We start from the raw sequence: 14,744 nt of genomic DNA on the forward strand, positions 1-14,744 counted from the left end.
TATTATAATTTTTTTGTGGATTTTCCCCTTGGATTTTCTGCTACTGATCAGCAGCAGATCCACATCACGTAAAAATCCCCTTAAGGCTATTTTCACACTATGTCGAAGGCTTTCCCTTTTTTTTTTTTTTTTTTTTTTTTCCTTTTTGGATGACCATCATTTAACATCAGAAGATGACCACAAATAACGATCATGTTCAAAAGACACCCATCGTTGGTATTAAATGACAGCCGTAAAAAAAAAAAAAAAAAATTGTTGACACTGTGTGAACAGAGCCTAAAGGTATTGGGGAAGACCCACAAAAACCTGCAGAGTATCCACAGTAAAAAATTGCCACTGTTGTAATATGCTGTGGACTTTTCCCATACAAATCTGCTGCAGAAAATCCACAGCTAATAAAACCCATGTAAACATACCATAAGGGTTGTTACCATTTCCGGAGTCCGCTTATAAACATGTGACAGAATGGCTTGATTTGTTTGGTTACTAGATGCTGGTATTGGTCTTTAAGTGCTTACTACATCAATGTATTTGTGCATTATAGACCTGCCCTCAAGGTAAGCTATGTTCAGAAATTTACTATTCCCCTAACCATGCTCATCAACTCTTTGCAGTGAGACTTAGCATCATTTCTGGAATTTTTTTTGTTAATCCATTGTTTGTAATTAAGCTAAAACTTTTGCCATAAATCCTCATCTCGATTTCCCCTCCCCCCTTCCCCTTTGTGTGTGCATTAATGGATAATTTTTCCCTTGACAATAATGGAACACAATAATTTATTATAAGAAAATCTGCCTTTTTATGGGTAAAAAAATTTACCTGTCTGGGTTACATAACAGAGCAGAGAGAACATGAGAGTGCTGCACGAGGACTCCTCCTGACATGTCGAAAGTTTTTACTAATGACAGGAACTCTTTAAAATGCATATATTATAAATCTGACAGATATAACCTAACCCATTTCTGTGATCTACAGGGAGTGCCACTTAGGCTAATTACTAATACAAAATTAAAGCTGAGCTGACCAAGCAAATATTATTCATGTAATGTTAGTAAATGGTGTCATTTTGCAACATAGTGTGACTGCAACATGACCGTCACAAAAAAAAACAAAAAAAACCTTTGACTTGATTTTGGTTGCATTGACTTCAATGCAAGTCACACTTAAGCCTGCCTCTCTTTAATTTGGCTATTTTGACTATTTTTAAATTATTTTAAGATTAAAATTTCGGCTGTAAGGGTGGGTCCACACTACGGAATCCACGCTGATAAAGTTCCAGCAGATTCCGTTGCTCACAGCGACATGCATCTCTGCCCGTGCCATTCTATGGCGGGGCCGATTCCGCCGTCTGCGAAAGAATTGACATGTCATCTGCCGGAACTTATCCGCGCTGATTCTGCAGTGTGAACCCACCCTATGGGTATAAACAAATAATCCTGGTGCGTTGTGGTATATAACAGCACCACATCAGTTTCCAGCAGTAGGGCAGGGTTTACACTGTATTTTTGTTCTCTATTTCGCAGTTTTTTTTATAGTATGTTTAATTTTGACAAAGGTTAACCATGCCTTTGTATGAGTTGTAATATGTGTTTTGTGTTTTGTTACTTTTTATGAGAGAAAAAAAAAAATAATGTGTTGACCAGAAACGAAAATGCAGTGTAAACCTAACCTTAGTTATGGAAGAATTTGCAGAAAAGTCACACAACAGCATGTTGCAGACAGATCGTACAACCTAGATATAATTTACCTTCAATTGACCTGTTGCCATATGGCCTTTGCCTTGCAATTCAATGATGATTGCCGGCTACCACAGGTCCAGGTCCCTCTTACAGTTCATGGCTATGTTCCCACAAAGTATGTTCTGCTTAAATCACGGACGTTGTTGCAATTTGCCACAACGGCCCTGATTTATGCAAAACATACGTTGTATTGGAATGAATAGAATTCTGGCTGGAGCGTATACACGTAGTATACGCTCCAGAAGGGATTCCATCAGGCAGCACAAAAAACTGACATGTCAGTTTTCTGCGGCCACTATTCATTGAATAGCGGCCGAACAAAACATGTCAGTTCACACAATGGAGCATGCAGCCAGAGCTGCACGCTCCATTGTGTGCAGTGGTGAATTGGGATGCCAGTGCACACGGGTACTGCAATACAGGCTGGGTCACAGAATGGCCGGTGTTATACGTAGTATGAACGCGGCCCATAATTGCAAGCACTTTTCATGGCCACTAGAGTTGCATATAGGAGCTCCCTAAAGCTAAAGACTGAGACTTCCATTCCTAGCTTTGTATGCAATAACTGGCATAAAAAAATCTGAACCTGTGAACACATCTTTAGGCTGGGTTTACACTACGTATATTTTAGTCAGTATTGTGGTCCTCATATTGCAACCAAAACCAGGAGTGGATTGAAAACACAGAAAGGCTCTGTTCACACAATGTTGAAATTGAGTGGATGGCCGCCATTTAATGGCAAATATTTGCTGTTATTTTAAAACAGTTTTAAAGCTGTTATATTGAAATAAGGGCAGTTATTTACTGTTATATGGCGGCCATCCACTCAATTTCAACACTGTGTGAACAGATCCTTTCTGTGTTTTTAATCCACTCCTGGTTTTGGTTGCAATATGAGAACCACAATACTGACTGAAATATACGTAGTGTGAACCCAGCCTTAAGGTGCATTCACACTGAGGAAAAGAGGCGAAAATCCCGAGAAGAATCTCTGCCACGGACTCCACTCAGAATTCCGCCTGCCTCAGTGTCTCATTGTTAAGTTTAGGGCGCCTCCGCTCTCCACTGAAAGAGTTGACTTTTTACTCAGTGTGAACACACCGTAAGGCCTCGTTCAGTGTTTTTCATGGGCCGCAAAACCTCCCGCTATTTTTTTTTTTTTCTTTCTGATCCATGTAAAATCATCTGTAACTGCATTTGTTTCTGTAAAATGTGAAAAATACCAGTTTGCATAGATTTTATCCATGTTTTGTCTTAGACGTTACGGATGTGACATCCGTGAAAAATACGGATCCCATAGACTTCTATTCGTAATCTGTACCGCAATCACAATCCGCACTAGAACATGTCCTTTTCTTTTATGTAAAGGATTACTGCTCAGAATTAACACGGACTGTGTGAATGGCACAATATAAATCAGTGTGCTCTAAATTGAACCGTGATTGCGGTTTCGCAATTACAGAAAACTTTACAGGACATGTGAATAAGGCCTTAAAGTGTAGCTGTTAAGGCTGCTGCCAAATCAGCGGTGAATTCTGCTCTGTGTTTTTTGGTATCCACAACTACAAACACACCAAGACTGCAATGTGCACAACACCCATTCTGATCCAATGGGATCAATTGATACCTGAACATCCGTCTGTAGAGTGGAATTCACTGATGATCTGGCAGCGGCTGTGATGACAGGTAAACTTAAAAGTCCCATTCATGCGTCCATAGTTCTGTCCACAATTGCGGTCAGCACTTAGGACCAATACATTTCAATAGTCCTATTCAAACATCCGTTAATGTATACGGGGTCATGATCCATGCCGCAAAAAAACAAACAAAAAAAAAACCAGGTCCTGCCGGACCCGCAATTGCACAGATGCACATCTGTATTGTGGTCCGCAATTGTGGGCCAAATTGCGTGTGTGAATGAGGCCGAAGGATTTGGTCCCGAGTGTTAACCTTAGGGCCTGATCTATGTCTCTCATCCTTCATTGATTTTATAAAGAAATTTGTAAGTACGAACACAATGACTCCCACCATCAAAGCCACAATCCCTTGAGATTAGCACAGGGAAAATCTCAATAATACCTCATGTTTATGGAAACATGGTTAGTTTAACTCTGGTTTACACAATATTGTAATTTATAAGCTTATTTGACCCTTTTGACCTGGGAGCTTTAGAGTTGCTTCACACGTACAGTATTGCAGCAAATTTTACGCTGCATGTTCTCCAGCAGAATCTGCTGCGATACTCTGTAGTGTCATTCTCTTTGGCTCTACATTCTCACAGCGGATTTTCATTCCACTGTGAGAATGCAGTTCCTGACCACTTAACCTATCAGCTGCCGGGCTACATTTTCACCGCAGAATGAAAATCCACTCTCAGTGGATTTCACATGTGAAGCTAACCTTAGATGTGATTATGTATGAGTGATACTCCTTAGGCCTCATTCCCACATATATATGGACAGTGTGCAACGAAATGGATCGGAACTCCCAGCATCATGTATCATTATGATGCCAGGAGCTCAGAAAGATGTAAACTTTTTCAGAGTCCTTGGCCTCATAATGGTACATGATGTCTGGGGTTCCGCTAAGATTTCCATTGTACACCATCCATGTATACGGACAATGCATTGAGCAGGACAATAAGGCTGAACATTGGATTCCTATTGTGAATGTTCTTCTTTTTGGTATACCCAGCCTAACACGTTCTGTGTGTGTGTCTTAAGGGGAAGAGGGAATTACAGTACCTAGTTTTAAAATCGAAAAAAGCTCCTGGACCCCAATGAAAACTACCATTATTTATCTTTTTTTTTTTTTTTAAAGACCGCTTCACTGATGTCATTGTGTTTACAATCTATGGAAACCTTTTCTCTTATGTGCTTGTAGAATGACTTTTTCTCCAAGCTTATTTTTCTCTCCCCAATATGAGAACATCTTTGTGTGCGCTGAAAGCTCTAACCAGATCAGCTTCATTCTTCTATCTCCTGATCCAGTTACTTTTATTCGGTTCTCTATTAGGACTGCATTTGGGATATAATGTCATCTTGGTGAACAAGGGAAGAATGAGATATGTCATTCCACTAGACTCGAATCACTCAAACTAATTGAAAGAAGACATGATGCGTACAAGACAAAAGCACAATGTATTTTTTATCCCCCCCACCCTATATTACATATATAACAGATTGTATTTTTATTAGCATGTATAGCTACATATGTCTATTGATGTAACTGTGACAACCAGTACATATAAGGTTTATATGACATCCACTTATTGATGAAGCGGGTTTAGGGTCCTATTACATGACATATAAAAGATATGTTCTCCCCTGGACTATGACAAAAGAGAATGTTTCAGTGTGCATGATCTGATCGTTTTTTTTTTTTTTTTTTTTAATTGTAAAAAGACATGGAATGAAAGGGATCTTATATAGAATGTGATCATCCATAGTTTGTTATACTCTAGGGTAGTTAGCAGAGCTGTGCTTTAAATTCAGAATCTGAGAATCACACATTGAATAAAGGAAGGGATGGATGTAGCTTTACAGCAGAATCAGGAATGGCCTCCCACCCACCTGGTTGACCATAAAGTGAATTGTAGTAATGTAAGCAGCAACTGCTAATTTATGGTGAGAAACTAAAGAACATACAGTATCAATTCACACTACAGAAACCCAATAGTAGAGCTACACATCACACATTTTTCCTTGGTCCCAATCCAATCTGTTTGGTTGCGGTAACATTAATATACCGGGCACAAAAAAAGGAATAATAAATTATATTATCCTATAAAATGGAACCATTTAAAGAAACACACTTGTTATATGAATACTGCCACAGTCAACCATTTAACATATCATAAGTTTAAGAAATATCTGTTGAAAGGGTGCCATTATGGTCCAGAAGAGACTAATTTGTTATGTGGCTACCTCCATGGTGCCATCTGCCACTGAAAGGGTACAATAAGAAGGAAGCCTTCTGAGACGCGGAGGGGTCAGGTGCATAACACTATCATCATGTGCGCATGATTTCGCTGCAGTACTGGGATGATTGGGATCTGCCTCCTCCATGTCTCCGAAGGTGTTCTTCTAAGAATTGCTGGAAGTGAGCGCTGAGGAACAGAAGGTTTCTGCCATCTTCTGCTGCCGGGACAACCCCTTTAACGTATATGTCAGGAGCATTTTTTGGCGTTTATGCTAAAGAAAGTAGAAATTGTGATGTGAAACCTCTCTAAATCCTACACCTGTTTCTTATGGTTGTGCTTTATTTTTAGGGCTCCCTCATATTTTTGATCAGTGGTCTGGTAATCCTTGGTTATGCCTCATCCCTGTGTAATCATTCTACATATCAGGGTGTGGTTAGAGCAGTGTGTGGCCCCGCCATTGGAAAACTCTGTGGAATCTGCTTCATATTCAACCTCTTCATGATCTCTGTAGCCTTTCTCCGTGTGGTAGAAGATCAGCTGGAAAAACGTAAGTTGCAGGTTGTGGTATGTTCTATATGCGTTACAATGACCTATGCTCTGTTGTGTGACCTATGTTCTTCTATGTAGTATGTGACTCTCTACATGCGAACGTGACAACAGACAACATGGGGGATAACGTTCGACCATGGTATGCAGATGAAAGATTAGCAATGAGCCTCCTTTGCCTGGTAGTGATCCTTCCACTCTCTATCCCCAAGGAAATCAGTTTTCAGAAATATACAAGGTAAGCCAGGCACAAATGATGTAATGGACTGTCCTTTCGTAGTATACGGTAACAGTGCTGTATATTCTGTGCAGGCCTTAGTGATCACAACCTCCTGTTCATGAGAGCAAAGGCATGTGAGCGGCCTGTGCAAGGTATATGGTAACATCACAATATGGATGGAATTGGGATGGACGTTCCTGTTCAAGAATGGACACTGATCCAGATAGATACCGAAGACTATTGACTTTAAAGGAGTCTTTTGGGTTTTTGTCAGGTGTGCTTTTATTTTGCAGTGTCTGTTTCATTTGTGTTCCATTTTTTTTTTTTTTTCCTTTTTGGACAGAAATGTACTTTTTGTACATGCCCCTTTTTTGTGTTTTAAAAAAGTAAAGCAATTGAAAAAAACATCAATCGATGCAAACTGGTGCAAATAAATTCCCATTGAAATTGTTGGGGATCTAAAGAGATCAGTTGATTTTCATTTGTCTGATTGTTAGAAAAGGGGGGGGGGGGGGGGGGGAACGGGCGAAGGAGCAAAAGTAAGTGTGAACGCGGCCTTAATGTTTATAATAAAAAGCCTATTGAAATTTCATTCACAACATGAGAAATTATATAGATGAAATTTTATTTAGATTCATATTCTGTATATTAGTTCTTGTATCATCTCTGAAGAAAGTGAAAGCTACAGAGTAAGGCAAGCAGTAAGAGCAATGTCAGGGGATATGTCACTGGTTAGTCGGTCAGATGCCTTCAGGCTATGTTTATTCAGTGTATGTGACTTAATTTTAGCACAAAAATCTAGGTTGGTCCAACCTTTTGCTGATAATTTGACATATCTCCGAGCAGTGTGTTGTCCCAAATAGAAAATGGAAACCCAGTGAAGTGACCCAATTTATTCCTCCTGCATGGTTCTAATATGACACTGCTTGCAGTTTGCATTGGAATGCACTGATCTGAATATATGTCCTGTATAGTCGCATGTATAAATGGCCTTTACTCTGCTTACAGTGCGGATGAGATCACTGAATGCCTGAATTGGCTGTGTTAGCGTCTTTTTATTGTGGGCTTCTCCCAGTGGCGTAGCTAGGATTCACGGGGCGCCATAGCAAAAACTTCTAAGGGTCCCCCTCCCCCAACGCTCAACACAAAGCACTGTGTGTGTGTGTGTGTGTGTGTATATATTATATACATGCTTTACTGTTGGTGCACTGATAAGCCCTGACCTCTGCACAGAGCTGTGCACATTTACCTTTCCTAGTTGATTGCCAGCTGGAAAACAGAGGTCAGAGGTTATCAGTGCAGTGAAGCAGAGATCTGTCTTTTTTTGTGTTGCAGCATGTAAGTAAACATTGGGTCACTTACACACTGTAGTAAATAAGGGGTTAAGCAGAAGGACACACGCTCTTACCTTCTTGCACGGGCCCCATAGCAACTGCCTACCCTGCCTCTATAGTAGCTACGCCACTGGCTTCTCCTATACTTTGAATGACTGGTTATAAAAGTAGGAGGACCATGATATTTAGCAGCACTAGTAGATTTTTCTAATTGTATTTTGACACTTTCTTTATTAATATTGTGCTTTGATGATATTGCACAGTTCCATGCTCATGCAGAATGACGTGATGTACTGTTGTGTCACAGTATTACTTGCATTGTACTACATTGAGGAATATTCTAAATTGGGTGTGTTGGGGGGAGGGGAATTACCATACCCATTAGCTGAACTCCCATCACTGTGCCAGCCCACAGAGCATGGAAGAATCCTGTGGAAGGCATTGTGGCAACCTGGCTGTGACAAGATGTGGCACTACTGCACCAAGGCATCCTTCAGGCTCTGTCTCCTGCTACACTTCCTCTAGGCTGCCGCAGTATGGTTGTTCAGGGCAACCATCAGAAATATCAGGGCCCTATACCATTGAAGCATGTGGCCCCTTCCCTTACCAAAGGCTATAACTTCTATTTAGGACATTTTTTTTCTTGTCACTTTATTTGTTTAATAGAAATCAACAGGGGTTGTGATAATTAGCAGAAAAGAGAAGATCAAGTCCTCCCTTTATATTTTTCATTCCATCCAAATCCACTTCTGGTTTTGACACAAACTGCTGTGTGTCTGTTTCTAGCCTCATGCAACAAATCAGTCAGTATGATATCACTGAGTGGTTACAGAGGTTTTGGTGCTGTGTGATAGGAGAGCTGACCATACAATGTGAGCACGCCCAGGATTCTCTGCTACTGAATGTGGATGCTACTGAATGTGTATGCTCAGCAGTTGTACACACACAGTGAAGGAAGACACCTAGTGGCCATATGTATAACATTGATTTAAACATAGAAAACTTAAAGGGGTTATCCAGCACTACAAAAACATGGCCACTTTCTTCCAAAAAAATGTGACTGTCTCTCTTAAAGTGTTCCTACTTTTTATATGGCTTCTGGCATGTCACAAGTTGTGGGGGTCCAGCTGCTGAGACCCCTATCGATTACTAGAACGAATGCACATAAGCACTTGGCTAAGCGCTTGGCTCTTCTCTGAAAGCTGAGTGAATGGAGTGTGAATGCCATAGGTCTCATAGAGATGCACAAGGACTTTGGTGGCATCCATACTCCATGTGCTCAGCAGTCTGAGGTAAGTAGAGCAGAAAGAAGGGACATCGCTCAGCCAAGTGCATCTGTCTTATTGGTGGGGTATCCTCACTGATCACTAGAACAATCACGTCAAAAGTTAGATAAAATATGAAGTACACTTGATTATACGGCTGTAATAATTATGGCCCAAAAATGAATACCTATGGGCAAACAGCCATCTTACTATTGAGTTTGATCAAAAGCAACATATAAAAAATATGGACAATTTGGGCTCAAAAATGGCTCTAAATTGTGTGTGAAATTTTGTCTGTAACTATATATGTAGGATTCCATAGAGAAAAGTCCAGCACTTAGGTCCTGTGTATTAATATTCAGGGCTTTCTGTAGATCCATAATGCAAGACTATTACTGTCAAATAGCGGATAGCAGCATTATGGATCTACAATAAAGCTGTGAATATTAATAAACAGGAAGAAAGTGCTGGACTTTTCTCTATGGAATCCTACATATATTTACAGACATTTAAGCATGCACATGTTAAATACATTTATACGCTTCATATAGATACAACATGTACACGTTCCATAAATCTATCAACAATACTACGGCTATGTTTACATCTGTGTCAGAGGCTCCATTCAGGGATCCCGTCACAGATGCGCTTTAAATAACAGAATATATGCTGCTCACAGCTGCAAATTGGGCCTGAGGTAGATATAAACCTAGCCTAACGCATACGCACATACACATAGGCACATTTCATATCTGCACAAATGAGGGGGGGGGGGCAGGAACTGCAAGTAGAGGAGGAAGAGGCAGCAGCAAGGGCCTCTCTTTGTTTTATTTGGCCTAGGTAGCAACACTACTCTGATGGCAGACTTGTGGCTGTAAGGGTTTTACTCCTGGTAAAGAATGCATATGTGGCGCTGCGACCGGTCACCTGCTAAGTGGTTCCAGTTGACGCCACTTCTATGGTGGCTGGTGGAATATAGATCAGCTGGTTAGGAGGTAGCCGTGACGCCAGTGCTGGTTCAGCACACAGGTGTGATGGTATACCTGCTTTAGTGTGTGGCTGGCTATATTGATCCCTAATGATCCATGACCTGCCAGGCTGTGAGGGGTCCCTTAGGCTCTAATCACGGTGATCCGGAGTGGAGAGATGACTCACCCAGACAGAAGAGTGGAGAGGAGTTTTTTCGGGAGAACCCTAACCCAGTTTAGTAATGTGCTCTTCCAGAACTTGGAAGAAGAGATACTTTGTCGCTATAAACCACCTTCTGCCCTGCAGTGTTGGTGTACCTGTCCTACAAAGGTGACACAAGCGTTTCGCGGTGTCACCTGTGCTGCAAGATAGAGTACGTAGGCCTTGGCTATGGCTGCTTTGCTCTATCTGGGTCTGTTTCTTTGTCTAGGATACCACCCTGCATTGAGATGATCTCGGTGTGGGTTGGGGTGTTCTCTGACTTGTCCTCCTTAAGTGCTTAGCACTGCATCTAGTCCATAAGAGTAGCTTTAGAAAAGAAAGTCTGTGTTCTCCATGCGTGTCCATTACCACCACTAGTCTACACTGGACTGACTTGTCCCCTAGGGGTTGTGTTGTGTAAAGAGCAGAAATAGGAAGAAAAAGAACAGCATCTCTCATTGGCTGACACAGGCCATGTGGTACAATAACCCTTGAATGACTACAGCTGTGCAACATACAACAGAAACTTGAACATAACAGTGACACTTTGTAGTAAAACCTGACAATACCACTTCATTACCACTGAAGGGATAGCTTTGCAACAGGTGCCTAAAGCACTCGACTGCGGGACACCACATACAAACTGTAAGTCGTTCCATCCATAGAGGAATGTCTGCAGCCCCTATGTTCTTTCTGGAATCAGTTTCAAATGTGCAAAATACTGTAAAAGCAGAGCGTTAGACGTTCTCTCAAGGCCTTTATGCAGTAGAACTTATTTCTGCATTCGGCAATGTTGTAGCTGAATTTATGTTCTCATCATATACACTTTTGTATGATGGATAACACGTTTCATAACCAAGGACAGATCCAGCATTTTAATCTGGGGAGCGGGGGAACCTGTATGCAGCAACAAACGTTTGTAAAATTGTAGTCTTTCCACGACATCAATTAACATTGAAACAGGGAAACTTATCAGAGACAGGCGCACAACTGTGCTCTCCGTGAGGGACACACCACCTCTCTACAAAGACTATATTGTAAAGTCAGATTAAGCTATACAAGGGAATACAGTATTGTACTGATTAGGCAGAATACTCAGTTATAGCCAGTGACTCATAGGTGATGTTTCCTCTGATTTTATTTCTTCTCCATAAGAAAAAGTAAAAATATTCAGATCCCAGACCAGACTTTTTTGTGTTATTGGATTTTAAGAACATCTAGTTATGGCTGCGTTCACACTGTGTTTTTGCTTTCTGTTTAATGAATACGTTTTTTAATGGTTTAAAAATGTACAGAAAGACGTGGTCGACCACATTTTTGTGTATGCTAAAAAAGAAAAAAACGTTTTTTTTGTTTTTGTTTTTTCTTTTTTAATAAAGTAATTAAAAATTGGATGGCATACAACTGCACTTATTGTTGCATCCGTTTTCTTTCCACAAAACTGATATGTTAAAGTGACAACAAAAATGCAGTGGGAACTTTGGCAGTTTGATCTTTCTGTCAGGTTCCCTTCTACAATGAAGCTGCAAAACCAACTTTGACCACCAGATGGCATTGTAGTTTCCTTTAAAAATGTTTGTCCAGCAAAGATTTTTACATTTCACAGTTACTATACAGTTCTTAAAGGGGTAGTTCAGAGAAGAAAAATAAATAAATCTTTCAAATGAACTGGTGCCAGAGACTTCTAATGTACTTCTATTACAAAATCTCAAGTCTTACAGCTGCTGTATATCCTGTAGAAGATGATGTATTTTTTCCAGTTTGGAGAGCAGGAGAGATTTTCTATGGGGATTTTCTACTGCTCTGGACAATTCCCGTCACGGACAGAGGTGTCACTGTGCTAGACTGGAAAGAATACACCACTTTCTGCAGGGCATACATGAGCTGATAAGTACTGGAATACTTGTGATTTTTTTTTTTTTTTGTTTTGTTTATACAAGTAAATTAAAAATTTCTTGATTTGAAAGAATTTTTGTTTTTGGCTGAACTACCCCTTTAACATTACTTTTAACATACTTAATACATGTCTAAAAGAACTAATATATTACGTATTTTTCTTTTTTTGTACTAACTTTGCTGTATATTATGATTGATGTAGTTATTTATATTGGGATGGAAAAATGTTCTCATAGAGGAGCCTTGTAGAATGATTTCCGTCTAAGGAGAGACTGGCTTTACAACTCATTCTTCTGAAGCACTCTAGAGTTTCATGGCCAGCCATATTACATTGTAATATAGTAGCCTGGTAATCTTTTATGCCGCCTGTAGTTGGACAGCATGAAAAGATGACCTGTTCTGCAAAAGGGTATTATCTAGAGATGAACGAATCTCGAGCATGCTAGAGTCCATCCGAACCCGGTCGTTCAGCATTTGATTAGCGGTGGCTGCTGAAGTTGGATAAAGCCCTAAGGCTATGTGGAAAACATGGATATAGTCATTGGCTGTATCCATGTTTTCCAGACAACCTTAGAGCTTTATCCAAGTTCAGCAGCCACTGCTAATAAAATGTCGAACGATCGGGTTCGGATGGACTCAAGCATGCTCGAGGTTTGCTCATCTCTAGTATTATCTAAAGTGGTTATACCCTATCGCTAGAATATACAGAATAGGACACAATTAAGAGATTGGTTACAAAAAATTGTTGACAGAATTTCTTTTTCTGAGAACTGGGAATATTATTTATACTGATCTATCTAATGTGTGTCTGTTCTCTACAGTATTCTTGGAACATTGGCTGCCTGTTACCTGACTGTGGTAATCATTGTCAAGTATTACCTGACAGAGCGTACTGTCGTCCATAAGCGAGACTATTCCTCTAAGTGAGTATACTGGTCAGAACTTTTTTTTTAACAAACACTGCTATGGTATGGCATTTCTTGCTTTATGATATTATCCAGGCAGGGAGTGTTGTTGGGTTTTTATGTAAAAAATAATAATTTTTGTTTATTGCCGGGGGCTGCAGAAAACATACCAAAGAGGCATGCTTACCCACCAGTACCAGTCTATCAAGCACCCAGTCTCTACCGCGGTCCTGTTTGTATTTCATGTGGTTTGCCATGCAGACAAGCTTGCTCGGCATAGTGATTAGAGCTACATAGAAAAAAAACGTGGTAGGGACTGGACGTGTAGGAAAGCAGCTTTGGTGGGGAATCAGGCTGGGTAAGTATGCCATTTTGTTACGGTCCCTGAAGCCCAAACAACCTACAAAAATTGTTTTGCTATGTTTGTTTGCAATTTCCTGATGTGTAACCAAGTTTTCGTTAAGGTGTAGGCTGCTGATGCTCAGACGTACAGTAACTGTCCATCTTTACAGGACATTCCCGCTGTGCTCCAGTCCTGACAGTTAAAGCTTTAGATGTTGTGGTCGGTGCCCAAGCTGGATGCAGCATCAGGGAAAGCTATTTAGATGTAGACCAGGAGCATGGGCACAGCCTACTGTAGCAGAGCAGTGTCGGACTAGGGTACAGTGGGCCCATCTGGGAATTTAATTCTAGGGGCCCACCCTACATGCACCAGCTATAACTAATTCCAAACCTTTCACATTACTATAGTGACTTTGCACAGAGCTGTGTATATGACCAGTGATGCCAGCTCACTGCTAGTAACTTATCAGTCACTCTATGCAACCAGCATAGGGAATCTGTAAACTGTAATTCATGTTCTAATTTGCTGACACTCTTAAAGGCTGTTCGGTCAAGAAGACACATGGTACCTTAAATATATGTCTGTGCTTCTATAGCATAGAAAATTCTTTAATTCTTCTGGTACAAAGAGTCAGAGGCTTCTCCAAGCTCCTGAATAGCTGCAAGCTGGAATACCTTTTCGCTCTTTCACCCTGCCTAATTGACACCTGAGCCCTAGCATGGTCTGTATCAGAGGAGTTACAAATGAGTGTGTGGTGTGCACCCCTTTTGGTGCCCAACCGCCGGGATGAGATCTCGGTGGTTGGAAAATAGCTCAGCCAGTGATGGTACAGTTGTGACGCCAGTGCTTACTCGGCACACGGGTGTGATCGTATACCCGTTTTGTTTAGGGGCTGATAATATTGATCCCCAATGGTCGGTGACCTGCCGGGTTGTGAGGGGTCCCTGGGGTCTTATCACAGCGGTCCAGAGTGGGGAGACTGTCGGTACAGTCACCCACACAAAGAGGAAAATGGCCCAAGGATGGTGTAGCCTGTGTGTATAGGTGCTGGTGGAATTATCACTGAGTCCCAGTAGAATAAATGAAGTGATCTTTACTGAAAGTGTCTTACAATACAGGATAGTGGTGTAACTGGTGATTTCTGAGATACAGACTTGAGTTCACTGAATCTGTGCTGAGAGATGTTGAAGTGCTGAGTTAGAGTAGCAGTGCTGGTTCAATTGTGTAGAGTAGAAGAGTTCAAAAGAGTGGAGAGGAGTTTGTCGGGAGAGCCCCAACTCAGTGTAGTACTTTAGAGTACAAGGCTTTTGTGACAGGTGTCCAGATTAGGAACTCCCATTGTTGGACACCACAAGTGCACATAACATGTACATACATATTACATACAAAATGCATACACACATA

At 40.9% G+C, this 14,744-nt stretch overlaps 1 protein-coding gene across 1 annotated transcript in view; it reads left to right on the forward strand.

The window, feature by feature from the left end:
• Window positions 1-14,744, forward strand: part of SLC38A8 (solute carrier family 38 member 8) — a 29,017-nt gene that overhangs the window by 498 nt on the left and 13,775 nt on the right. Inside the window, exons 2-4 of the mRNA XM_069968420.1 lie at window positions 6,010-6,208; window positions 6,289-6,445; window positions 12,914-13,015. Of these exons, the coding sequence (XP_069824521.1) occupies window positions 6,010-6,208; window positions 6,289-6,445; window positions 12,914-13,015 (458 nt within the window). The remainder of the gene's footprint in view (window positions 1-6,009; window positions 6,209-6,288; window positions 6,446-12,913; window positions 13,016-14,744) is intronic.

Source organism: Dendropsophus ebraccatus, chromosome 4 (assembly GCF_027789765.1).
Source record: "Dendropsophus ebraccatus isolate aDenEbr1 chromosome 4, aDenEbr1.pat, whole genome shotgun sequence".
Lineage (NCBI taxonomy): Eukaryota > Metazoa > Chordata > Amphibia > Anura > Hylidae > Dendropsophus > Dendropsophus ebraccatus.